The sequence below is a fragment of the Gymnoscopelus microlampas genome (genome assembly GCF_963454915.1).
Source record: "Gymnoscopelus microlampas genome assembly, chromosome: 12".
In the NCBI taxonomy this organism is placed as follows: domain Eukaryota; kingdom Metazoa; phylum Chordata; class Actinopteri; order Myctophiformes; family Myctophidae; genus Gymnoscopelus; species Gymnoscopelus microlampas.
Window position 1 is genome coordinate 15,081,889 of NC_139949.1, and position 25,157 is coordinate 15,107,045.

General features: G+C 41.5%; 1 protein-coding gene across 2 annotated transcripts; it reads right to left on the reverse strand.

The window, feature by feature from the left end:
• On the reverse strand, positions 1–24,939 carry emsy (EMSY transcriptional repressor, BRCA2 interacting). 2 transcript variants are annotated; one of them, XM_084073810.1, is made up of 21 exons: positions 24,741–24,939; positions 22,653–22,761; positions 22,029–22,128; positions 21,760–21,834; positions 20,986–21,161; positions 20,209–20,364; positions 19,162–19,424; positions 18,281–18,533; positions 17,626–17,847; positions 17,301–17,450; positions 16,441–16,611; positions 15,450–15,640; positions 12,698–12,874; positions 11,916–12,126; positions 10,474–10,650; positions 7,721–7,876; positions 5,857–6,035; positions 4,833–5,280; positions 4,252–4,445; positions 2,703–3,098; positions 1–1,845 (listed from the first exon to the last, which is right to left on the reverse strand). In XM_084073810.1, the coding sequence occupies exons 1-21, from the start codon at positions 24,741–24,743 to the stop codon at positions 1,651–1,653; spliced, it is 4,002 nt and encodes a 1,333-aa protein (XP_083929936.1). In that variant the 5' UTR covers positions 24,744–24,939; the 3' UTR covers positions 1–1,650. The 2 variants fall into 2 exon arrangements, with proteins under 2 accessions (XP_083929936.1, XP_083929935.1); XM_084073809.1 differs by having other exon boundaries at positions 2,703–3,101.
• Positions 24,940–25,157: the final 218 nt, after the last annotated feature.

Below are 25,157 nucleotides of genomic sequence, written 5' to 3' on the forward strand. Positions count from 1 at the left end.
TCTGTTGTGTGACCCCCGTCATTAAGTGTTCCAGTAAATCCTGTATTTTGTATTCCGTACAATTCTTGTCTTGCTTGTTTGTGTTATGTATGCACCAATTGTGGAAAATAATGTCTTCCTTGTGGAGAAATAAACTATCTACAACAGCTCGTGCTCAGAATAAACATTTCCTGACTTGTGCTCACAAGTTGAATTAGCTAGTAAACAAACATGTCAAAGACATCTTGATGTATTCGACTAGCTGGTTTATTAAGCAGAGTAAATTATTTTAACCGTTTTACTTTACTAGTCCTCTAGTTGGAAAACGTATAAAAGAAATGCATAGCTTGAATGCACTATGCAAAAGCAAACACTCAACATTTGGATTTTCATTAACATTATCTTTACAAAAAGTGGTACATCACTGGATACATTTTCTTTACAGCACATCAGTTAAAATGGACGATAAACACACGCGTCGGGGCCTTGTTCCTTCTTCCTGGGCCCACTGGTGGTTTCAGCTCTACATTCTGGTAAGAAATTAATTTAGTTCCATCTTCTTTTCACATTTTAGAAAACTATTCTACACATTCACAAATGTGTTTGCCTTTTTTATGCGTTTGTCTCTTCGGTTTTACCAAGAGGACACGTCCATCTGTACTGGAATAGTTACTTTGTACAAAAACAATAACTGGGGGGGGGAATCTAAATGGCGTCCCCATGTAGGGCATTTCATTACAGGCAAAAATTGTCATTTTTTTCAAAACCGCCAAAAAATGCCGATCAACAAGCTCACAACGCGTCACGTTGTGAGCTTGTACATCGGCTATTTTTGTCACGCAACACCATCGTAGTAAAAAAAAGGGCTTAAGGGTTAGGAGACTAAATGCTGTTGAAAACACTGCAACAATGCCTTCTGTGAAGTCACTGTCACTGAAATAAATGGGGTATAATTCAAGGTACGTGGAGATTCAAGAGCAAAACTGTACTGGGCTGCTTTGTCGACATGCTTTTGTCTTGTGAGCAATGTTTCTGTCATCTCCCCTCATACAGTACGTGTCTCTGAATGATTCTTCCTCAGATGATCATGATGAAGCGGAAAGGGAGCAATCCTCCTTGCTCACATACAGTACAGTATGTCACATCCAGGCCAACGCCCTTCAATGGTAATCATGAAAAAATAATAAAACACTGACATCAGATTTTCGAGTCTTCATTATTGTACAAAAACAAAGATTTCTCTTCCTATGTTGAATATCTAGAGCATTTCACTGCAAAACAAGAGTTAAAATTATTGAATCCAAAACAATATATGGTGACGTTTGAGACCGCCATTCCTCTTATATAATCCACTGTTTCTCAACACCAGGTCCAAGAGGAGTCCAAATGGACCCGTAAGGGTCTGTAACTCTGACAGTGTACAAATGGAACCAAAACGGACCCTTGCCACTTGTGCAGTATCAGAGTTAAATAAACATCTCTAGGGGGGGGGGGGGGGGGGCAGAGATAAATCCATTGTATCAAAAGGGGGGGTCCATGGCCTAATGCATACTAAACCGGAGATCCTTGAAATTAAAAAACACTGCTGTACTCGACGTTTGGGGGTTTCGTCATGTATAGAGTACCGTGGATGTCTGGCAGTGGTACTGTCAGTCTGGAGGGGGGGGGGGGCTAGGGTTGGTCAGAGCTGTCCTCTGCAGGGCTGGTGGCCGGGGCCTCGTCGTTGCTGCTGTCCACTTCCTGCTCCATGGGGCTGTCTTCCTCCAGCTGCTGGCTGGTGTAGTTGGTGATCTCCAGGAAGCCGCTGGGTTCCACCACCACGTTGGATTGGCTGGAGTCTGGCAAGATGGAGTACTGAGGAATCACCTGCAGGATAATAACAAAAAAAAGAGAAAGGGGGAAAAAAAGCAGGAAGGATGAGGGAATTTAAGTGTAAGATGATATAGGATAAAATATACTGCTGTCACAGCGGCGAGAAACTGGATACAGCTACGGTGACAACTGAAGGGAGAGGGACAAAAGACAACGGGTAAGGTGAAGCCTCAATGCCATGTGAAATGGAATAGTCATGATCTCAGGGGTAAATGTTGGCATACATACTGGTACTGTTGGTGTGCAATGTGTGGCTTCAGAAACGGTGAAAACTGGGATTTACAGTGAATTCACCTTAGACTTGGCCATCAGAACAGCACACGACAAAGTCTGTTGTAATTTGTACATCATCATACAGAGATTTAATATACTGGACTGCAAACAGTTCATTACACTGTGTTCACAACTGACCACTCTGTCACGAAGAGATACACTGCAAGTCCATTCATTTCAATGGAGTGTCCGTTCATCGGAGCAGAAATGCAACTCCCCCTTGTGGACAATTGTTCAATGACGGAAAGACAGATACATTGTGAAAATCCAACATTTGCATTGGCCCCAGTGTGGTACCATTGCATCAGCTAAATCGTAAATACGATTCTTTCCCAAATTCATGATCCACTTAGCTTTTTATTTCTAATTAAATGTGTTGCTCTGAGAAATATGCTCCCACCGTCTGTAATTGACATGAATAACCTGCAAAAGTTTATTAATTGTTACTATGATAAATTACACAGACTGCTGACTGGTTTATAAAAAGGAAAGATTCTCAATATCTCAACCAATAATGTTTCTCCAAAATGTTACATTTGATTTCAATATAAACACCAACATCAATCGTCAAAATATACCTCAATTACATCCAGGTCTTCTTTGCTCCTCTGAGCGGTGAGACCCTGCATGCGGCTGAACTGGCCATGCTGGGCCTTTGGGTGGGCGTGATGCAGGGAAGACCCGGAGCTGCTGATGAACTGGCCCCCCGACACGGCCTGCACGCCCACCGCCAGGGGCTTCCCCAGAGGGCTGCAGTCACTGGAGGAGTCCACCACCATGGGCTCGACGCTCGGGTCGATCTCCGCCTCCATCATGGAGATCTTGAGGATGTCGGACACGGAGGGCTTCCCTCCGGAGGAGCTGGACTCGGGGATCAGCTTGGCGGTGGCCTCGCCGCTGCTGAAGACCGCCGATGAATGGTGGCTGCTGCCAAAGGTGATCTTGGTGACAGTGGCACTCTGTGTGATGATTGGCTGCTGGAATAAAGAGGTTTGAAATTGAGAACGAAAGAAAAGTTCATGAAGTGGAGTTCTAGACAGAGTTCCTAAACGCTGTATCTCTACTCCTAAAGCTTGACGTAGGCTGCATCCTCTGAACAACAAAAATGTTTCATAACCATCTGGCAAAGGTACATATTGCGTAGAATGTCACTGAAGGGCTATAACATTTTGTTGAGGTATTGCGGTTAAAAGACCATAGCCTCAGCCCACGGAGCACCCACATAAAACCACAGCTTTTATTGCCAGTTTTCTAATATTAAATTGAAAACAGCGTGCTCGACTGTTACCCCACAATTGCTAATAGACCGTTTAGATTGAGACTGAATAGATCGATAAATGAGACCAGATAGTTCTTAAGTGCCTGGGATAAAAAGCTGTGCTTTGTATCGAAATGAGTGTTTTCTCTGAAATACATCCTAACTTGTTTGTACCAGAATAACTATAAACGATCAGAATCAGCTATCCAGAAACCCTCTACATCTATGAGATATACAGTAGCGCTGGGTGGTACAGTTCCAATCAACTTTGGGTGACTGACCTCTAGCATCCAGAGGAAGGCACACGTCTCTTACACTACAATAATAAGCGCCCGACTGATGCTAGATTTTTGGGATCCAATGCTGAAAGGATTTTGGACAGTGGTTGAGGACTGTGGACTATTTTTTTGGATTGACAAGCAAATAAATAAATAAATAAACACGTAACCTTTAGATAGATAAAAAAGTATATACATATTAAACTTCAATATATAAAAAGAACGTTTAACTTTATTGAACAAGCAATTTATTTACTCTGCCATGACCAGGACCTGGGTAACAAATTTCGCTCCGTAATGGAATGACAATAAAGCTCCTTGACCCCTTAACAAGTAACTATAGAATACATAACAGATTAAACACACACAAACTGAACGTTATTCTATTTAACCACTTAAGCCCTATTCAAAAATTGGAACACATCAGCTGCATAATTAACAATACCTATGTTGTCCAAAAAGTCAAAGAATGGCTGATATACCAACCATACCGATATGTCGGTCTGACTCAAATAAATTATTGACATGCATACAGTATATGTAAATGTAGATGAAGAAAAGGCATGTGATGCAGTATGCAGTCCTACTCACCTGGCTGGAGGAGGCCTTCTCTGCACTGATAGGATGGTGGGCCTGCAGTGGCGGGGGCTGGGACATGACGGTGTGGATGGGCCTGTGGTGCGACGTGGGCGCGTGCTGGAGCTTCGGCAGCTGGGGCGTCACCAGGGGCTTGGTCAGGACACTCAGGGCGGGGGCCTTTGCTGCTCCTTGGCCCGGCGTTAGGGCTGTCACGATTACAAATTTAAGTTGACGATTAGTTGTCGCTCAAATAATTGCTAATAATTAACGATTTAATTGTGAGTTTGGCCATTGAACATTGGAACATATGAATACAAATTTTATTTCTGTTTGCCTTTAAGGCTTCGTAATCAAAAATTGCACAGGGCAGATATGACAAATAATTAAATATAGAAAGAAATTATTGACATATTTAATAATTTTATACATGTAAAAATTGCAGAAATAGCAGATCTACAAGCTTACAACGCGTCACAAAATGTTATATATTTGAAAATGTATGAAAATGTTTCAACATGGAAACGATTATGACAATTGCGATTATCTCAAATAATTGTGTTCAGACGATGATGTAATAATTGTGACAGGCCTACCCGGCGTAGGTGCTGGTCTCTCAACTAGACTCTGACTCGGGGTCTGAATCTGGGGCTTGGGCGGGAGCTGCCCCTGCAGTTTGGGAAGCTTCTTCGTCGACGTCGGGGAGAAGGAGGCGCAGGAGGGAGAGGAGGAAGAGGAGGAGGTGGAGGAACAGGGCTGACTGGGCTGGGGCTTGCTCTGCAGCTGGGGCATAGGGGGCTGGGCGGCGACGACGACGGGCGCGGCCTGGCGTCTCTGCTCGGGTTCGGACTGGCTGGCGGACTGAGGCTGAGGCTGAGGCTGAGGCTGGGGGGTTGAGGACAGGGTGGGCTGCTGCAGGTGGACCGTGGTGGTGGCGGACTGGCTGGAGCGATAAAACAAACCGGTCTGGGGGTCCAAGGTGTCGCCTTCGAGCTCCCCTGCCTCCAGGACGGTCTCGGTTTTACTGAGGACGCTGTCGGAAGGCTGCCCAAGAACAAACAAGACACACAGACTAATAACGGTGCAATCTACTACTGTAGGTGTGCAGTTTGTGAACAAAGCACCAATGTTACTCTTATGTGATAACGCCAACTTGGTAGCATGAGGTGAGCTAGGATTGGCGTAGCAGCTTCAAATGAGCTATGTAGTTTGCTGTGATTGGTCTACTTTGACGGGGACATACAGAGGGTGTACTTTTGTGGAGACACACTGTACATACATACATACATACATACAGACCAACTGTGTTATAGATGGGTAAAAAAAACTGCTGTGTAATGATACATCCACTGTGTTGAGACTTGAAAGGCTTGGGCTAGCGTGTCTACACTGCATACATGCTCCATACACAATGTGTCCCACAAGGGGGGTTAACAGACTGACAGCATTGTTTCTAGCAATACCTGAACACACAGCAGTCTCATAAACCGGTCCTGGTGAATTCAAACATGCAGGGTCTAGGGACTATAGGATGACACAAAGAGTTTGCATGGCCATAGTGCACGGTGGATATCGACTGAACCTACTGTCGTGTGGTTATTTCTCGGCGTGTGTCCTCACCGTTTGGCTGAGGTGTACGGCGGGGAGGACTGCTGCTGCGGAGGACGTGGCGACGGCCTTGCTGACCACCGTCACCTGGCTGATGATGGCTTTGAAGGGCTTCGCCAGCAGCTGCGGCTGACTGGAGGACAGGACCGCCTCGCCATCGTCAGAGGACACGCCCACCCGGCCACCTTTACCTGTGCGAGGAAAACCCCCTGGTCAGGTCACTTCTCATTTATAAATACTGGATAGGGCTGTCACGATTACAAATTTAACTTGACGATTAATTGTCACTCAAATAATTGCGATTAATGATTTAATTGTGTGTTTGGCGTTGAACACTGGTTCACATGAATAACATTTTTATTTCTGTTTAAATAACTTAAATATACAAAGAAATTAGACATATTTAATAATTTTATACATGTGAAAATAGCAGAAATAGCAGATCTACAGGCTTACAACGTGTCACTTTGTGATGTGTAGTAAGCTTGTAGATCTGCTATTTCAGCTTTTTTTTATATTCGTAAATGTGTGAAAATGTTTAAAAATGGAAACAAAAATAATTGCAATTATCTCAAATAATTGCTATTAGACGATTATATAATAATTGTGACACGCCTAATACTAGACTCGGGAAAGATGCAAGTCGGGAGCAATGCAAGTTGTGAATGCATGCCCCACCCGGTGTTGTAATACCCGCTGTCAGAGTACCCGTTGTACCCGTCTGTCTGTCTGTCTGTCTGTGTCCCTTCTATGCCCATATATGGAGATCTCTGTATCTGGCTGCCTGGCATTTCCCAAAATGCGTCGCTCGCACTGTAAACGATTAAAAACATATATATGCTGCGCTCAGGAAGAAACATCTCGGTGGACACGGCCCCATAACTGTGTAGCATGCAGACGAGGTAACACTGAAAAACAGTGAAAATCATGCTGTTATAAAGATCGTCCTGTACACAGCTAAATCAGGAGTGTTGATGTAAACCCCTCTAAGAGTAAAAATGGACCCTACGGGTCTTGGAACCCTATAGCAGCAACCTAGTGAATACCGTAGCCAGTAAGAGCTCGACTAAGTCTGGACTGCAGCTGGTTATAACTGGCACAGTTACTAGGCAACCAGAAGAACATTTTTCTGATTAAAATGCCTGTGTGCACTAAGAGGAGTTGTGAAGCACAGTATTCTTAGACTGAGTAGACAGCTCATTTTTTGCACACATTTCTTGTGAGGGGTTTACTATGTCTATCTTTAACCATTTTTTAAAAGACAGACAGCAGTCTGCCCAACCCCTTCTTTGCTTGTAAGTTAAATGTTCTTAAATATAAACTTTAATTGAATGTAAAGTTTTTCAAATTGATTAGAGAAAAAATATAAATACAGCTCAAAACATCGGATATGGATGGTCTAGGGCAGTGGTTCTCAACCAGTGATCCGGGGACCTCCAGTGGTCCTTGAGGGGGTTCCAGGTGGTCCCCAGCTAAATGATGGAGAGTTGGTAACCAAATGGACCCTTATGGGTCTTTAACTCTTGAGAGCGTAAAATGAACCAAATGGACCCTTAAGGGTCCATTTGGTTTCATTTTACGCTCTCAAGAGTTAAATTATTGTTAAACATTACTTAATTATAGAATTGTTATTATCTATGTTTGCCTGTTATCTCTCCTATTGGTACCAACATCAATACAGCATGGAATTGTGGACAAAATCTTATCCAACGATAACAATCTTGGTTCTGAGAGTCTAAATCTCATCAAACGGTGGTCCGTGGCTCAAATGCCGAATAAATAATGGACCTTGATATGAAAAGGGTTGGAAACCACTGGCCTAGGGCTCTCCAAAATTGGGATCAGCATCGGACCCATAAATCTGGCACAGGCTTACCTGCTGTGACATACTCAGCGCTGGGTTCTGCCTCCGAGGTGGAGGGCCTGGGTGACTCCTGGGTCTGCTTCCTCTCCTGGGCCAGCTGGATGGGCACCACCATCTGGCTCAGGTCTATGGTGTGCTGCCTGGGTTTGGGCTCCCCCTTCTCCTTCACTGTCAGGGGGGCAAAACTCACACTTTTTTTCATGTGGACACCACAGTGATGTAGTCATGTCAACAACAGAAACACGAAATACAACATCGGGACAAAAACATTTTACTAAGACAAAAAGGAAACGGGCAACAAAACATTGACACAAACTATACATCAGTAAAAAAGGAAAAATCAAACAAACAAAAAAATATAAAATAACTAACTAACTAACTAAGTTTGTTGACCCCAGTCAACAAAGTATATAGGGTTTAAGTGGTTCAAACTGCGCTCAAGTTTTGATACTTGCACTGCTGAAGTCAGGGGTGATGATGAGCATTACGTTTGCAACCGTTCCCCTGGGAAACAACAGAAACTGTCGCAGAAACTATACGGTTGAAACTGTCTACCAGAATGTCACAAGTGCGATTCCCTAGACTGGCAGCAGAAGTGTGGTGGTACAGGGCAGCTCCCAGGTGTCAATGTATGTAATTTAATAAGGGTGAAGCAGGTGGTTTCTGTAAAGGAACATTCAAGCATTCAGTGGACTTCCCCATAATAAATAAAGACTAATAAAAAAGTCTTATCTAGAATAAATACAACTGTTGAGGACAATATAGATACTGTAACTTCACCCGAGAGAAAGTACCTTATCGTTTTCAATATATTTAAATGTACCTCTGCCAATAAACAATAATAATTTACCCTATTTCTAATCCCTGTGTATTACTGCCTGTTTACTCATATTGTTTTTATTATTTTGTATTATTATATGTATCTCGTTGCTACTGAGACAATTTATTTTAAATGGTAATAAGGTGGGCAAAATAAGCTTCGGCTTCAGAACATACCTTTTCGGCCAAATAGTTATCTTGTTGACTAAGTTGTACTGTATGTTCAACTGTTTTGTTTTTAAAACAAAATCATGACCAAAATAAACAAACTAACTCACTCCTGTGTTTTCAACTGCGGTCCTGCCATGATAACTGAATCTTCCCCCTGGGATCAATAAAGTTCTACGGTATCTATCTCTATTTATCTATCTAACCACATGTAATGGGGTCAGTGTGAGGGAAATTCCTTAAGGTTGCCATGATTTATATGTGCTCAATAGCATTCAAAAAGGTTAGGCCTTTCCAACAGAGTATTTGTTTATTCAGTAGAAAGATGGATGCAATTTCCATAGGTTGTTTCTTTTTTGCAGTGGTAAGCAAAGAGTATCATTTATCAGTAATCCAACACCAAAAGGTCATAAAACGCCGCACTCTGCGTTCAACAAAAAGACAAACTCTCAACGTAGGGAAGCAAAATACATGATTGATTATATTTATTTATTAATGTTTATCTCTGGTTTTAAATCAGTGTGAGTGCTGCTTGGCTGATGGATTACAAAATATTTGGCAATTGAGTTCCTAGTTGTGCATTTTACTGGAAACACGGTTATGTGCCCACAATGTGGTTTCCAACTGCTTTGCTTGACCAAGAAAATAGAGAACATATGAAATCAGATTCCAACACCTGATTGTGATTAGAACACAACAGTTGGACACGCCAAATGTTTTCTCTGAGCTTTTGCAATTATCAGCACAAACACTTTTGGAGTTTATTCTTATTTAAGTACGACGATGACCAATTAATTTTTAATAAGAAATGCTCATCATGTTTCCTACATACAGCTAGACTTATAAAAAGGAGCCCATTGGAACAGTTTGCTTTAATGTCGTTTCCTTCACTGCCTACGGGACCTGTTCCATCATATTTCAAATGGGCTCTTATCCAGCCTCTCGTTAAAAAGCCTTGTCTGGATATAATTATAGATTTCTCAACTCCCACTTGAGATTTGAGTATTTGAGAGCTTTGCTTATTCAAAGGTTTACTGACTATATGAACATGCATTTTACACATGATTCTAAGGCTAATCCTTCCATAAATTGTTAGATTACAGCGTACTACGGTGTCACAGAAAAAAGGTTAAAATAGGCAATCTACAAGATCAAAACGGGTCGCAGCTTGTACATCTGCCATTTTTCAATGGTTTTGCGGGGATTTTTGCCATGGTAATAACATAAGGATTTCACCTGGGTGACATACACAACTTTCATATTCAAGTAGTAGTACTTAACCACACTGTCCATTTATATGGAAACATCATTATTATTATGTTACGAATGGAGTTCAAGGTTGTACAGGTTGCCACTTATATTTGCAAAGCCGCACAAATGTGACCCAAACTCCACCAATCTATGAAGCCGACGGGGCGAGTTGGCCTATCAGGAAAGCCTACACTCCACCCAAACACACAGAGATTCAATGCATCCTCGGCAGAATCGGATACATTTGTGGTTTTCCGGTTCTCTGAAACGGTTTGCCACTGTTCACCCCCAGTGTATATGAGGTCAACCGGCACTCGAGTTACAGTATGTCCAGGACAGTCAGACAGACATACACAGGTCTTGTAAATTAATAGATAGAAAATAGATGTGCTATTTTGTATGTATATATACACACGTTACAGTATGTATTCTTTCATTTGCAATTGTGTTTAAAACAACAAAAGGGTTAACTTGCAAATAGAACCAATAACAACATGGCTTTGTTGTGCAGTGTGTGAGATAGTGACCTGTTGTCTGCTGCAGTTCCAGCAGGGCTTTGATGGTGGAGGTGGCAGACTGGGATTCCCCACCAGACACATCCTGGTAGATAATAGTAGTAGTAGTGGGGTTAGTTTCCGTCGCAACCTCCTGCTCGGTCCAGTCCTGCTCCCTGGAGGACACCACGTGTACTACAGGCTGAGGGTCTGGCAAAGACAATGGAGGAAAAAAGAGGGGGTTTCATACAACAATTTGGCAAGTTTTCAGTGTGAAATTCTGTGAATCATCCAAAAATATGTCCTAGCCCTTGCAGGACCAGACATTTGGAAAGCCTTTCAAATGTTCTGCTTCTAGTATAATAATATAATAATAATCATACATCATACAAAACGTGCAGCTCAAAGACAAAAACAGGGAACAGATTCAAAGGACGCAAACAAGAAAAATACTTTCTCTTCTAAGTAAAGCACATAATTAAAATCAATTAATAAGAAAGAAAAAAATGCTACAGCTTTCAGTTGTGTTTAAAGGCAATTAATAAGAAAGAACAAAATGCTACAGCTTTCAGCTGTGTTTAAAGGCTTCAACAGAGCCTGTCTCTCTAATCTCTTTAGGTAAGGACTTACGTAATTTGGGAGCATACTTGAAGAAAGCTGCATCACTGCATCTACAGTCTTTTGGGTAGGATTATGCTCATGCATATCTAACAAGAGACGCTGGCCCAGAACAGACAGGAGTGAAGATCCTTTGTTGCTGCCCTAGGCTACATGCCAGCCGGCTTAAAGGGCAGTAAGGTAAGTATATCTAACAAGCCTGCAGTAGAGGACTTTTAGTGCTCGAGAAGGAACATAAAACAACAGGGATTCTGTGATGCAAGCTGACCCTAACCTATTGAGAGCTTTATAAACAAGTAGAAGGACTTTTAATTTGACTCTGGAAGACACAGGGTTAGTCTATAGCTAAGACTGGAGTCATGTGTTTTGCATTACTTTGCATAGAAATATCAGGGAAGGCAGTCAGCAAATGAAGCCCAGTGATATTTCAAGGACAGATGAACAAAAGCAAGCAGCGACCGCACACTCAAAACTCTGTGCAAGTATCCAATTTATTTCAAGCTTTCGGTTCTTTGGCCTGCCTGAAGAATACTTTAAGTGTTTTGTTAAGGGATGAGCGGTGGTTTAGTCCACTTTTCTGAATGACAGGTGAACAAAAACCTCTAACCTCGCATAGCGATATGTCAGCCTCCACTATGACTAACAGAGAATGAAATACACACAGTCATGTGAAAATGCTTTTACAGGTCCCGTTTCCTCTCTAAATGAAATACTAGTACTCTGATGTTCAAAAACGTATAAAAAGTCATACATCTCTCATCCATGCCATGTAAAAACAACTACTCTCCAACTTTGCACTTTACAAGTCTCTAAATGCGTCTGCTAAATGCTTAAATTGTAATGTGTAACTTGTATACCGTGTGCACTGCTGTGGGAGGCCTCCTCAGGGGGTGCGCTGCTCTCCGTCAAGCTACTGGACTCGTCCTTCGCCAGGCCTTCTTGTCCAGAGCTCTGGACGTGTCCCAGGTCTGCAGAGCGAGCCACCTGTTGGAGCGTCTCCGTGACCAGTTGTCTGGTCTGTTCACTCATCACTGCCGTCTGGAACACCGGCTTGGGTTTGATGAGCACCTGCAGGAGGGGGGGGGGGGGGGGGGGGGGGCGCGCAGATGAGACCACATTTTTATTTGCATGTAGCATACGCGATTTTGATCGTTTTAACCACATTAACCCTATTGTCCCTATTCTGGGGCGGACATTCAGCAAAAGTAGCAGATCTACAAGCTCACTACACGCTTTTAGAGAGACCTTTCAGACCTGTAAACTTGTGATGTGGCAATAAAGCTGAACCTCAAGTTGAATAGACAATACATTAGTTGAAACCTATAATACAATATACTAAACACCATATACAGCATATTTTGTAAACCAAAAACAAAGTCAAAGTACACGTGCATCGTGAGACAGAATTGATTAGATCAGTTGTTCTTAAAGTGGGGTCCAGCTAAATGATTGATAGTTGGGAACCAAATGGACCCTTACGAGTCTGTAACTCAGAGTGGACAATTGGGTCCATTTGGTTCCATTTGTACACTCTCAGAGTTAGGGGGCCCAATGAAATACCAGTCTGAGTGTCCCTGAAATTAAAACGTTTCAAAATGACTGGATTAGACGGTGGAAGAGAATAGAGGAGGTTACTGACCTGTGTCTTGCCTTGCTGTCCGTACACTATCTTGGTGGGTATGATCTTTGTGGTGGTGGCCTGGGAGCCGGAGATCAGGCCTTTAGGCTGAGTGACTATCATCTTGGTGATGGGTCTGGAGGCTGTGATGATGGCTGGCTTAGTTCCCTGCACAGCCTGAAGGCCCTTATCTCCCTGCTGCACGGAAGCACAAGGTTCAGTGAGCAACATATCCTATAGTCTACATGCAGGTAAGACAGAGATCTGTGTTGTGGATAATTATTGTGTAATGTCATATTATTATGAAGATTTACAAATATCAATATAATAAAAGAAACGTGGTTTTATTGACCAGGCAGGTAACTTGAGAACACCATAATTAGCTCACTCAGTGATCTCAAAATGCACAACAGAGTCATGGATTCAGCCTGGCCAAAATCCTGTCATTTCTGTCAATGATGTATTTAATTGAACTGACTCCCCCAGATGGAACAAGCTTGCGTCACATTTGTTTCACATTGTGAACCTGTGAAGTCAAGACCGCCCCCATCTGGTGGATGTCAGGTTAGTATTCATTGCCGGTGCAGGTGATGTGTTGTGAGCTTGTGGATCGGCTATTTTCGACAAAGAGATTTGATGTTGAGGGAAAAAGGAGGGGGACAAGTAAAGTCAGTGGATACATATCCTATACTAGGCATCTTTATTCTTTTTTACTGTCTGCCTAAATGCAAAACAAACATCATGTACACCGTCGGACCCACCGTGATCTTCAACTTTTGATTGTCGGGGGCAATCACATGGTGATTTAATTAATTCATTAAGTTTAATTAATTAATTACAGTTAAAGCTACAATCCGTTGTCTGAATAGAATTTGAAGAATTTATTTGCAAATTATGAGGGAAAATAAGTATTTGGTCAATAACAAAAGTTCATCTCAATACTTTGTTATATACCCTTTGTTGGCAATGACAGAGGTCAAACGTTTTCTGTAAGTCTTCACAAGGTTACCACGCACTGTTGCTGGTATGTTGGCACATTCCTCCACGCAAGATCTCACCCCGTAGGATCATTTTTTTATTTTTTATTTTTAAGAACGGTGAGCAAAAATCTCAGAACCACACGGGGGGACTTAGTGAATGACCTGCAGAGAGCTGGGACCAAAGTAACAAAGGCTACCATCAGTAACACACTACGCCGCCAGGGACTCAAATCCTGTAGTGCCAGACGTGTCCCCCTGCTTAAGCCAGTAGATGTCCAGGCCCGTCTGAGGTTTGCTAGAGAGCATTTGGATGATCCAGAAGAGGATTGGGAGAATGTCATATGGTCAGATGAAACCAAAATAGAACTTTTTGGTAGAAACTCAACTTCTCGTGTTTGGAGGAGAAAGAATGCTGAGTTGCAACCAAAGAACACCATACCTACTGTGAAGCATGGGGGTGGAAACATAATGCTTTGGGGCTGTTTTTCTGCAAAGGGACCAGGACGACTGATCCGTGTAAAGGGAATAATGAATGGGGCCATGTATCGTGAGATTTTGAGTGAAAACCTCCTTCCATCAGCAAGGGCATTGAAGATGAAACGTGGCTAGGTCTTTCAGCATGACCATGATCCCAAACACACCGCCCGCCGCCCGGGCAACGAAGGAGTGGCTTCGTAAGAAGCATTTCAAGGTCCTGGAGTGGCCTAGCCAGTCTCCAGATCTCAACCCCATAGAAAATCTTTGGAGGGAGTTGAAAGTCTGTGTTGCCCAGCGGCAGCCCCGAAACATCACTGCTCTAGAGGAGATCTGCATGGAGGAATGGAACATACCAGCAACAGTGTGTGGTAACCTTGTGAAGACTTACAGAAAACGTTTGACCTCTGTCATTGCCAACAAAGGGTATATAACAAAGTATTGAGATGAACTTTTGTTATTGACCAAATACTTATTTTCCTCATAATTTGCAAATAAATTGTTTAAAAATCAGACAATGTGATTTTCTGGATTTTTTCCCCTAATTTTGTCTCTCATAGTTGATGTATAACTATGATGAAAAGTACAGGCCTCTCTCATCTTTTTAAGTGGGAGAACTTGCACAATGGTGGCTGACTAAATACTTTTTTGCCCCACTGTACAGTATCTGTTCTCACTCTCCCTAAGGAGAGAGCCAATTGCTGTGAAGTTCAAACTACAATCCGTTGTGCCGTTAGCTTCAAATAACATGAACATTACCAAACAAATTGGTTAAAATGACTTTTGAAATTTTAAAATAAGTCCAGGATTGTAGCTTTTAAAGGTTAGGAACTGCTAGGATAGTTACGTTTAGCCATGGGTCTGGTGTGGTTAAGGTTATGGTAAAAATAAGCTTGACAGCTTAATTGTTTCCTTCACCAAAGCTGTCCGATGGCTGAATAATCACCGCCATTCAATAATCCTGACGTATACAAAACAACACACCTTGAATAGGCCTGTCACAATTATAACATAATAGTCTAATCGCAATTATTTGAGATAGCCGCAATTATTTTTTCATAATAGTCATAATCGTTATGCTATTTTCAAATCTATAAAATTATTAAAAATGTCAATAATTTCTTTGTATATTTAAGTTATTCGTCATATCTGGCCTGTGCATTTTTTGATCACGAAGCCTGAAAGGCAAACAGAAATATTTTTTAAATTAATTTTATGTTCCAACGTTCGATGCCAAACACACAATTAATTTGTTAAATCGCAATTATTTGAGTGACAATTAATCGTCAACTTAAATGTGTAATGGTGACAGCCCTAACCTTGAATGGAAAGTCCTTGAATGGAAACTCAACTCGACTCATAGTTCCACTGGCCCCAGCGTTCAACAAGGTGGTGACAACGCTCTTGCCAGGCAACCCTTGGATGGTGGCTCCTTTCCCCGTGGTCTTCTGGACCACAATCACATTGGGCTTGGAGGTCATGGGTATGGTGGTGATCTTAGTGGTCGTACCTGGAACAGAGGGTTATATCAGGTCATGTATAACATTGGCTCTCAAAGTGGGGTCTGGGGACCCCCAGGGGTCCTTGGGGGGGATACCAGGGGGTCCCCAGCAAAATCTGTTAATAAAGCATCATAATAATTTGAACCCCTTTTTCCATATTTTATACTTTGGCTATTAAAAAATAGCAGATATACAAGCTCATAGCGCGGCAATCGGTGCCACGCTATGAGCTTGTAGATCAGCTATTATTGAAAAATCGTGAAAATGTGTGCAAATCTTTGAGAGAGTGAGAGATTTTTTTTTTGCCACCTTACTGATGGTGTAGCCTTGACTGTGATATCTCTTAATCACACTGTATCTACTGTACTATTTTCCTTGCCATTTAACCCGTTTTTTATTTTTATTGCTGTACAGTATTTGGCGCCTGAATGTCACCAGCGGGACCAATAAAGGGTCTTATCTTATTTGGATTAAATCGCTTCATTCAAGAGCATTTTCTAGGCAGTGTGAAACAAATTACACGTGTGTGTGTGTTGTATTTGGTAAATACATTCACCAACCGGCAGCAGAGGCAACCATGGAAGGAACTATCCAGCTCTTTGGGTTCAGTGTCTTGCTGAAGGACACTTCGACACAAAGCCAGGATCAAACCAGGAAACATCTGGTTCCAAAAAGTTGGTCACTAACTCCTAAGCCACCGCCTGTGTGTGTGTGTGTGTGTGTGTGTGTGTGTGTGTGTGTGTGTGTGTGTGTGTGTGTGTGTGTGTGTGTGTGTGTGTGTGTGTGTGTGTGCGTGTGTGTGTCTCACCAGACACCATGTTACTGGTTATGATCTTGCCCCCCAGCGTGGCCAGAGACTTTGGGACCACGGTGATGATGCTTCCACTGGTAGTCTTGACGTAGGTGGCTCCGGCTGTGGAGCCCGTTATTCTGCTGATGCTAGGGCTCATGGTGGGTCTGGAGTAGGTGGTCTGCGTGGCTGTTAAAGAATGATATGAATACTTACATGAAAAAATAACATTCAATGTTAGAAATGCAACTAAGAATTGCCTGAAATCAGACTCGGGTGAATATGCCATCATCAAACTAAACGTTCAGGGGCAACACCTAGTAATAGAAGCCTAAACATTTTGTAAAGCATCATACAGTACATTTATACATTGATGACTTTATTAGGCCTGTCACAATTATTACATAATTACAATCTAATCACAATTATTTGAGATAGTCGCAATCATTTTTGCATAATCGTCAAGCTTACAATGTGTCACAAAGTGACGCATTGTAAGCTTGAAGATCAGCTATTTCGGCTATAAAAAAAACATTAAGTGTAAAATTATTAAATATGTCAGTAATTTCTTTGTACATTTAAGTTATTTGTCATATCTGCCCTGTGCAATTTTTGATTACGAAGCCTTAAAGGCCATCTGAAATTTTGATTAATATGTTCAATGCCAAAAACACAATTAAATCATTAATCGCAATAATTTGTGTGACAATGAATCATCAACTTAAACTTGTAATCGTGACTTTATAAAAAAAAAATACCCCTAAATGTTATCAAATGCAACTGGGTTTTAGACAGATGGGGCAAATAAGGAACACAACAGTGATGATCTATCTCTCTCGCTCGCACGCACGCACGCACACACACACACACACACTCACACGTGGGCTGGGAGATCAGCTTGGTGGTCATGATGGCTCCGTTGCTGCTAACGACCATGATGGGGGTGGAGCTACTGCTGGACAGGGCCACAGACGAAGGCTTGGGCAAGATCTTACTAGGCTGCATCTGTTGGGTGATTATCTTCACTCCTACACGGACACACAAAACATTTCATATTCACCGTTTCACATTTGAACGTACACACAGAATGCAGACACCATGTCAGTCGTGAATAACAGCTATGGGCTTGCCTATAATTTTCCATATGAAAAAAACAGCACTGTAGAGTTTTTTTTCTCATCAAAACAGTCTTATCTTTCTTACCCGACTCTTGTTTGATCTGGATGGTGGGTTTGGAGCCAGGCGGGAGGTTGCTGGAGGCCTGAGCCTGGCTGATACTGGTGATGCCCATAGGGGAGCCCTGCTGCAGCTGCTTGGGAGACTGCTGTTTGGGAAACTGGGCCAGGATCTGGGTGGGAGAGCCCACCAGAGTCTTAGGTGAGGGAAGTCTGGCTGTGGCCACCTTCACACCAGCTGAGGGGATACCTGAGATGGGAAAGATCATTTTTGAGGAATTTCTGTATAGTATACCGTATTATTTGACATTAAAACAAAAACAATCAAAATGCCCCTGAAGTTGAAAGGAAAATGTTCGCCTAATATTTTCTACGGAACTATTTTTTTAATATATTTTACTGTTTCAGGCTGATGTCATCGAAGTACACTTTCAGAGGCCAACCCCAGATCACAAACAAATACGAAACTAAATTAGAGTTCATAGACAATAAACTTCTAAGCAATTGATTGCATAAGAGATCACACAAACATAATAGAATGCCCCAAGATTTCAGTTAGTGCAGCGTCAAGGACACAAACCCCAGCCAGCTTCCCACCTGTGAACATGTCCTATTTTGTTCCCTAGAGTTCTTGAGGATAACATACTAAACGTATTCATTTTAGTGCAGAACAACAAACGTACAGGATGCGACCGTCGACATGACCACAGTGGGGCTGGAAGCGACCACGCTAGTGACTGCGACCGTCGGGCTGGGGTGTGTCGAGGGGCTGGCGTGGCCTGGAAACACCACCGTCTGTTTCTGGGTGGAGGCGGTCAGCATGGAGCTGGAGACGAGTTTGGCCATGTTGGCTGCGGCGTTGTGGTGGTGAGAGTGAGACTTGGAGAGGATGTTGGGCACAAAGTTGGAGCTCGGAGAAGTCGTCACAATGATCACCTGATCGGGGACAACACAGAGGACACAAATGTTTGGAACCCTTAAAAAGGACTTCCATGCTTCAGTTTTGGAGTAATCCGGTTCACATTATGTTAGTATCTGCATGCCGTTGTACCGCCTGTGCATAAATGCAACCACAAATCTCAGTCAAGACATTAACACTGGCACACAAAATGGAACTTTCAAATAAAACAATAGTTTTTCTCAATAGCACAATGACGAAGTCAGCTGTCTGTCTAACTCAACTGTTTCTAGGTCATTACTATGACTTCTACCACTTGCTGGAATTGTCAATTAATGTTTATTCCAAGGTTGACATACTGTACATAGGGGCAAATTATGGTTCTTAAGAGCATATTGTCTCAAAATATAAATAAACTGTAACATTACATACTGTATATTGTAGGTAACTGGCTGTGGAATAAGCGGAATAACCAATTCTGAGCCATACAGTTATAAAAAGAATAATGCACACTGCCAAAGCATTACTTTGTAGCCATTGATTAATGCATTATTCTACATGATACAAGTACACATACATTTATATTATGAATATATAACTTGAAGGTCACTTTGCAAGTTCACATGGGACAGATGATTTCAGTATGTACAGTATGTATGGACTGACCTTCTGGGTGGTGGTGTTGGTGGTCTGGATGGTGGGTTTGGTGAAGGTGATCTTGACCGGGGACAGATGCGGTGGCAGGGAGTTGGCGATGCTCTGCATGATGTTGCTCATCTTGGGGCTGCCGCTCACGGGCACGGTGATGTTCTTGGGCATGGGCGGAGCCACCTTGGTGACCACCTCCTTCAGCACCACGGGGGAGGAGCTGGACGAGTTGGTCCTCCTCCGCTTGCGGGGCTTCTCGTCCTCGTCCGAACAGCTGACACCTTAACGTTGGAGAGGTGAGTGGGAACGTTAAGGAAAAAGACTGCAGGGATTGTGAACCAGGGATTGTGCTTCTGACTTAGTTAACATATATGCTCGTTAGTCAGTGGGGGGAAAAGTACTCCAATGTTTTACTTAAGTACAAGTATCAATACTGCAATGTAGAAGTACTCTGTTACAAGTAAAAGTCAGGAATTAAACATTTACTTGAGTAAAAGTACAAAAGTATTGGTATCAAAATGTACTTAAAAGTACCAAAAGTAAAAGCCTAGGTTTAAAATAGGGCTAAAGTGGTTAAAGTATGTTTATAACGTAATAATTTATATCTGCAGAGTAACTAGTAATTCAAGTTTTCAACTAATTGTAGTGGAGTAAAAGTATATTTGTCTCTGAGATGTAGTGGAGTAGAGCTAAAAGTATAGATAATTGGAAATACTCCAGTAAAGTAAAAGTACCTCAAAATTGTACTTAAGTACAGTACTTGAGTAAATGTACTTAGTTACTTTACATCACTGTTGTCAGTTAGTTAGTCTATGTGCTTGTTTGTTAGTTAATTAGTCTCTGGGCTTGCTAGTTAGTCTTCGTGTGTGTTAGTTAGTTAGTCTCTGTGCTTGTTAGTTATAGTATGTTGTTCACAGGTCATTTTCTACTGTCAGGATTCTTTCCTCCAATGTGTTCTTCTATTACACAAAAGCTAAGATCAGTTACAGTGTTTCATTTCGGTGAGTTCCTCTTAACTGATACTGGCGTCGAAACAGAAAGGGACAGATTATTTTGGAGACTCACTTTTCACATAGACAGTGCTCCCGCTGGGCAGAACCACCACGTTGGAGGCGGGACTAGGTGGGCGTGGAGACTTCACTGCAGCTCCCATAGTGCCGCTGGTGGCTGTAGCGCTGGTGGAGGTACAGGTGGTGCTCGTGTAGGAGTAACACACCACCACTACATGGAGGATAACAACATGATGCCCTTTGTTTAGTTTGTGCACAAATGGGGCATAAATACAAAGCAAAAAAACACAGCAAAAAAAAAAAGTGTGAAGCAAAAAATAACTCACCTCAATACAAAAAGTTAAAAAAAGAAACAAATTCTAGATAATATACATATGAACTGAAATACACAAGAAAGAATATTAAATTAAATCGTCGTAATGCAGATGGCAGAATGATGGGGGAAGCTGTGTGTGGGCGTGAGTTAAAATGAAGGGTCTAACACTGTGTTCAAGAAATGAAGGTGAAAAGGGGGGAGAGAATTTGTGCACATCGCTGTAGGGAAAAAGTCTGGTGGTTCATCAGACAGGTTTGATTCTGTCAAGATTCATTCGTAATGTGATTAACTACTGTATACCATAGCAGGGAGTGGGGGGCGTCTATTATGGAGAACTTACAATAAACAGCATGGATGGTAACAGTATAAGTCGGACTTATGAGTATAAGTGAATTAATTACAAAGAATATTTTAAACGGTCAGAAAAGATCAAAACATAATAAATCAGGTTTGATATGTGTTTATAATGAAGACAGACAGACTGATTTTTTATAACTCAAAGAGAATTGACCCTACCCTCTTTGTTGCCTGTTTCAGCAGGTAGCATGAGGGAGGCATTTTGATTGGCTGCGGCGTTGGCTACTGCGTTGGCAGTTACTGTGAATGCTGTCTGAGGGACCAGTCTTGGCATTAAGGGGACAAGTCGTCGCCCTTCAATGGACCATTCTGAAGCGCTGTTAGGACCGGACATGCTGCAAAAGAAGGAGTTCAGTATTTTATATCCTGGATCAAGAATTTTGTTAATTCAACAGAAATACTGTAAACACCTTTGCAGACAATTGTGTAATATATTGTGTGAATACAGTGTAACCTTCCACACACAAAGTTGTTGCAGATTGGTAAAGTTCTGACAAGCTTGATTATCAGCTTACTCGATTTTAAAGGTAAAGCATGTACCGTATGAAGCAAAGGCTGGGTAGCAAGCCGAACCAGCTGTGTATAATCAAAATATGTCTAATAATCACTACGCAGTTAAGAGTATATATTTACTGATATGTAATAATCACTAGGCAGTTACTAAGGACGATAGACAAAATCTAATCTCATTATAATTTTGAACAATTAGCTTGTTATCAATATTGTGACATTAATATTGTGAATTATAATTCTTTATTTGAAAATTATTTGTTTTAAGTATAAAATAGGGAAGTGATTAAAACCAGTTAAAGACAACACTTATGTGATATCACAATATGCAAAATTGCAGATGTCACTGTATCTAGTCTCATAGATCGAGATCGATATAATATTGACATATTGCCCAGCCCAACAGTTATTGTATATACTTACTGATATGCAATTGTTGTGAGGCGCTCATCATTCACTGCCCTACGCACTTCTGCACGATGACGCTCTGTTGAGATACTAGTGGGCAGGGAGGTAAAGCACATTTTAAACCCAACACATTGGACATGGATGTTTTGTGGATACAAATGGCGGCTACGGGAGTCCATTAGTTACATCACAGCAATAGTGTTACATAAAACAATTTTACTAAAATAATGTAATAATGTTACACTACTTTGCAAAAGACAAACTGAAACACAGCTCTGAATTACCCAAGAATTTTGGTGAGCTCTCCTAGGAGATCCTTCTTGTCCTTTGATAGATCTCCTTGGGCTCTCAAAGCACTAATAACCCCTGCATAAGCCTCCAGTTCTGGGAAATATATGGACACATAATTCACAACATGAAACATTAACATATCAATGCAAATGTAATTTCTGTTTAGACTTCATAATAAAAAACTGCACAGGGCAGATATGACAAATAACGTGAATTATTGACATATTTAATCATTTTATACACGTACAATAGAAGAAATAGCTGATCTAGTAAGCTTGTAGATCTGCTATTTCTGCTTTTTTAACATTTGAAAATGTGAGATGTTTTTTTCAAAATGGAAACGATTATGACAATTATGCAAAAATAATTGCGATTATCTCAAATAATTGCGATTAGACGATTATGTAATAATTATGACAGGCCTAGATACTATTACAGCCCAGTAAATTATTACCCAAGTTTCAAAAAAAGAAAATATATGAATACGACGAACACTTCAGCCTTTCAAAACTCCAAAATAAGCTGCCCGACACAAAACATTCTTCTCATCATCATCTTTAATTCTGTGCTTCATAACTTCCAGAAACTGTTGCAGCACGTTTTGTTGGTGGTCTTACCCAGCTTACGAAGAATTCTTTTGCACTCATCTCTGCCTAGGTCCAGTAGGGTGGGCCAGACCACAGGCATGGTCCCAGTCAGCACTGGTTTCTCCAGCTGAATCATGGGCTTCACGGTGGAAATACAATTAAAACACATCATTACTATACATTATACTATAATGTCAGACACTTAGCATTTGGATTAATCTGCCTGAAATGTTTAAGCTGTTAAGGAGCTGCAATCAAGCCCATTTATTATATATTTACTTAACCCATTAAGAACGGGAACACATCTGTGTCATTTTAGATTTCTTTGGCTATTCAAAAATAGCAGATCTACAAGCTCATCATAGCGCAGCACCGAGAGCTTGTAGATCTGCTATTTTTCAAAAATCTTTTTGCAAATCTTTGAATATATGTTTTTTAAAGCTAAAATTTATAACACAAATCTCTCCTTCTGGGGGTCCCTGGAACAACATATTTTGAGATGTGAGCACATCACTAATAGGCTCCATGCACAGCAGCCATATTATCACTTCCTTAAATTCCTTCCCAGGTGTTACCAATGATACTAATGAAGGCTCTGTTGCGTTTAGTGTAGCACAGTGGTTTCCACGACCCCCATAACTCTGAGTGTACAAATGGAACCAAATGCACTCTCAGAGTTACACACCTGTAAGGGGCCATTTGGAAGCCCATGAGGGTCCCTGGACCCCAACTGTAGACACACTGGTCTAACAGTGTTTCCAGTGGTCCAACATGCACAATATCAGCACCCTGACTCTGTTTGACCAGAATGGAACAGAGCCTTCATTAGTATCATTGGTAACACCTGTGAATGTCTTCATAATATTTGTTTACTAACATTGAGACCGGGTGCACAGGTGATTGTTTCACGCAATCAATTCCCAACCTGTTGTTTTGGGGTGCGCTGGTTTCAGCCTTCATTTATACAGTCTATGGTTTCAGCACAGCACACCCCAACCCCTCTTGTGTGTTGACTAGTGAGGCGCGTCCTAGCAAGACCTGACCGAATGGGTTTCATTGCGCGCATACTGGTTGCACGCATACTGGTTCTTATCAGTGTGACGTCGTCTGTTAAGGGGTATAGAGCCCATTAGACACTTGCAGGTCTGTAAATCTGAGAGTGTACAATGGAACCAACTGGACCCTATACGCCTATTATATAATCGAGTCCATTTGGTTCCATTTGTACATTCTCAGTTATGATTTTTTTTAATGTTTTATATATTTTATTAGACAGAAATGTAAACAGCACGAGTACAGTCAAACTTGGGCTAAAAGGATAACACTAAAAAAGTCCTGAGGACTTGTTTCCATTGTGGTTCTATGTATTCAATTCATGTTTTTCTTAATATAATCACAAATATAAAACGCTATAATATAAACAGAGTAGGGGGAAAGGGGAGGGGGGAAACATTCTGTTCTTATTCTGTCATGGTTATTAATGCAATCTCATCGACACCATCTCTCTTCAAAAGGACACTCATTTTGATCAAAGCTCCCACTTTATTTTTTTTAAAACGCCAAACAAGCATCATTTAGACAATCTTTCTCAGTAGCTATAACAGTAGCATGTCGTCCATTTAGCAGCAGCTAGCCACCAGTGTTGCCAGGTTTCGCGAGAGTAACAAGCAACCGAATCTATGAAAACAAGGCCAAAAAAACAAGCCCAAAAGAAGCCCTTTCAACATATAAGAAAACGTTAAACTATTTGAAAATAGCCGATCTAATCTTGAAGAAATTTAAATCAAATTTGGAATATTTTTGAAGCATTTTAACAACACAAATCTTGAATGAGGGGGGTGGGGTCGCTGGCATAAAATATCTTTAGATGGAGACAGTCCGCAAATAAATACATAATCTGGGGGTTCCTTGCCATGCAAATGTTTGAGAACCACTGGCTTAAACAACATTAGGAAACAAGCCCAAAATAAGCAACTATACTTTAGAAACAAGCCCAAAAGAAATCCACAACCACCAATATTTACAAGCAAGTACAGAAAAACAACCCCAAAGTCGCTTATAATAAGCGGACATGGCAACACCACTGGCTGTAGCTGGATGTGATAATAATTGTCTTACCATTCGCTCTCAGGGCAACAACACACGTCTTGATGTCAGCTCCGTGCTCTAATATGGACGATTACATGACGATTATCACATCCTCCAAATGATTATATCCGTAGTCAGTGTAAAAACGGTACATTTAATTCCTCGGCAGTAACATTAGTGTTGTTTTTATGCTCAATCTGTCTTCTCTCTTCTTCTGTTTGCTTCTTCTTCTTCTTCTGCTGCTTCCTTCTTGATTTTCCGGCAGATTGAACGCCTGTCAGCGTATTGCTGCCTCCCACTGTTGGTGTTGGGTACTGCTGCCCTCTGTATCGAAGAGAAAACTTTTACATTTCAAACTTTTGCATTTCAAGGTCTCCCCTTAACTCTGACAGTAAACAAATGGAACCAAATGGACCCATTATGATCCATTTGGTTCCATTTGTATAC

Excerpts from the sequence above, each read along its gene's own strand:
- emsy (XM_084073809.1), bottom strand. Across the intron at positions 7,877-10,473 it reads GGAACTGCAGCAGACAACAG|TGAAGGAGAAGGGGGAGCCC; the intron begins GTCACTATCTCA and ends CCCCCCTGACAG. Across the intron at positions 5,281-5,856 it reads CCGTACACCTCAGCCAAACG|CCTTCCGACAGCGTCCTCAG; the intron begins GTGAGGACACAC and ends GTTCTTGGGCAG.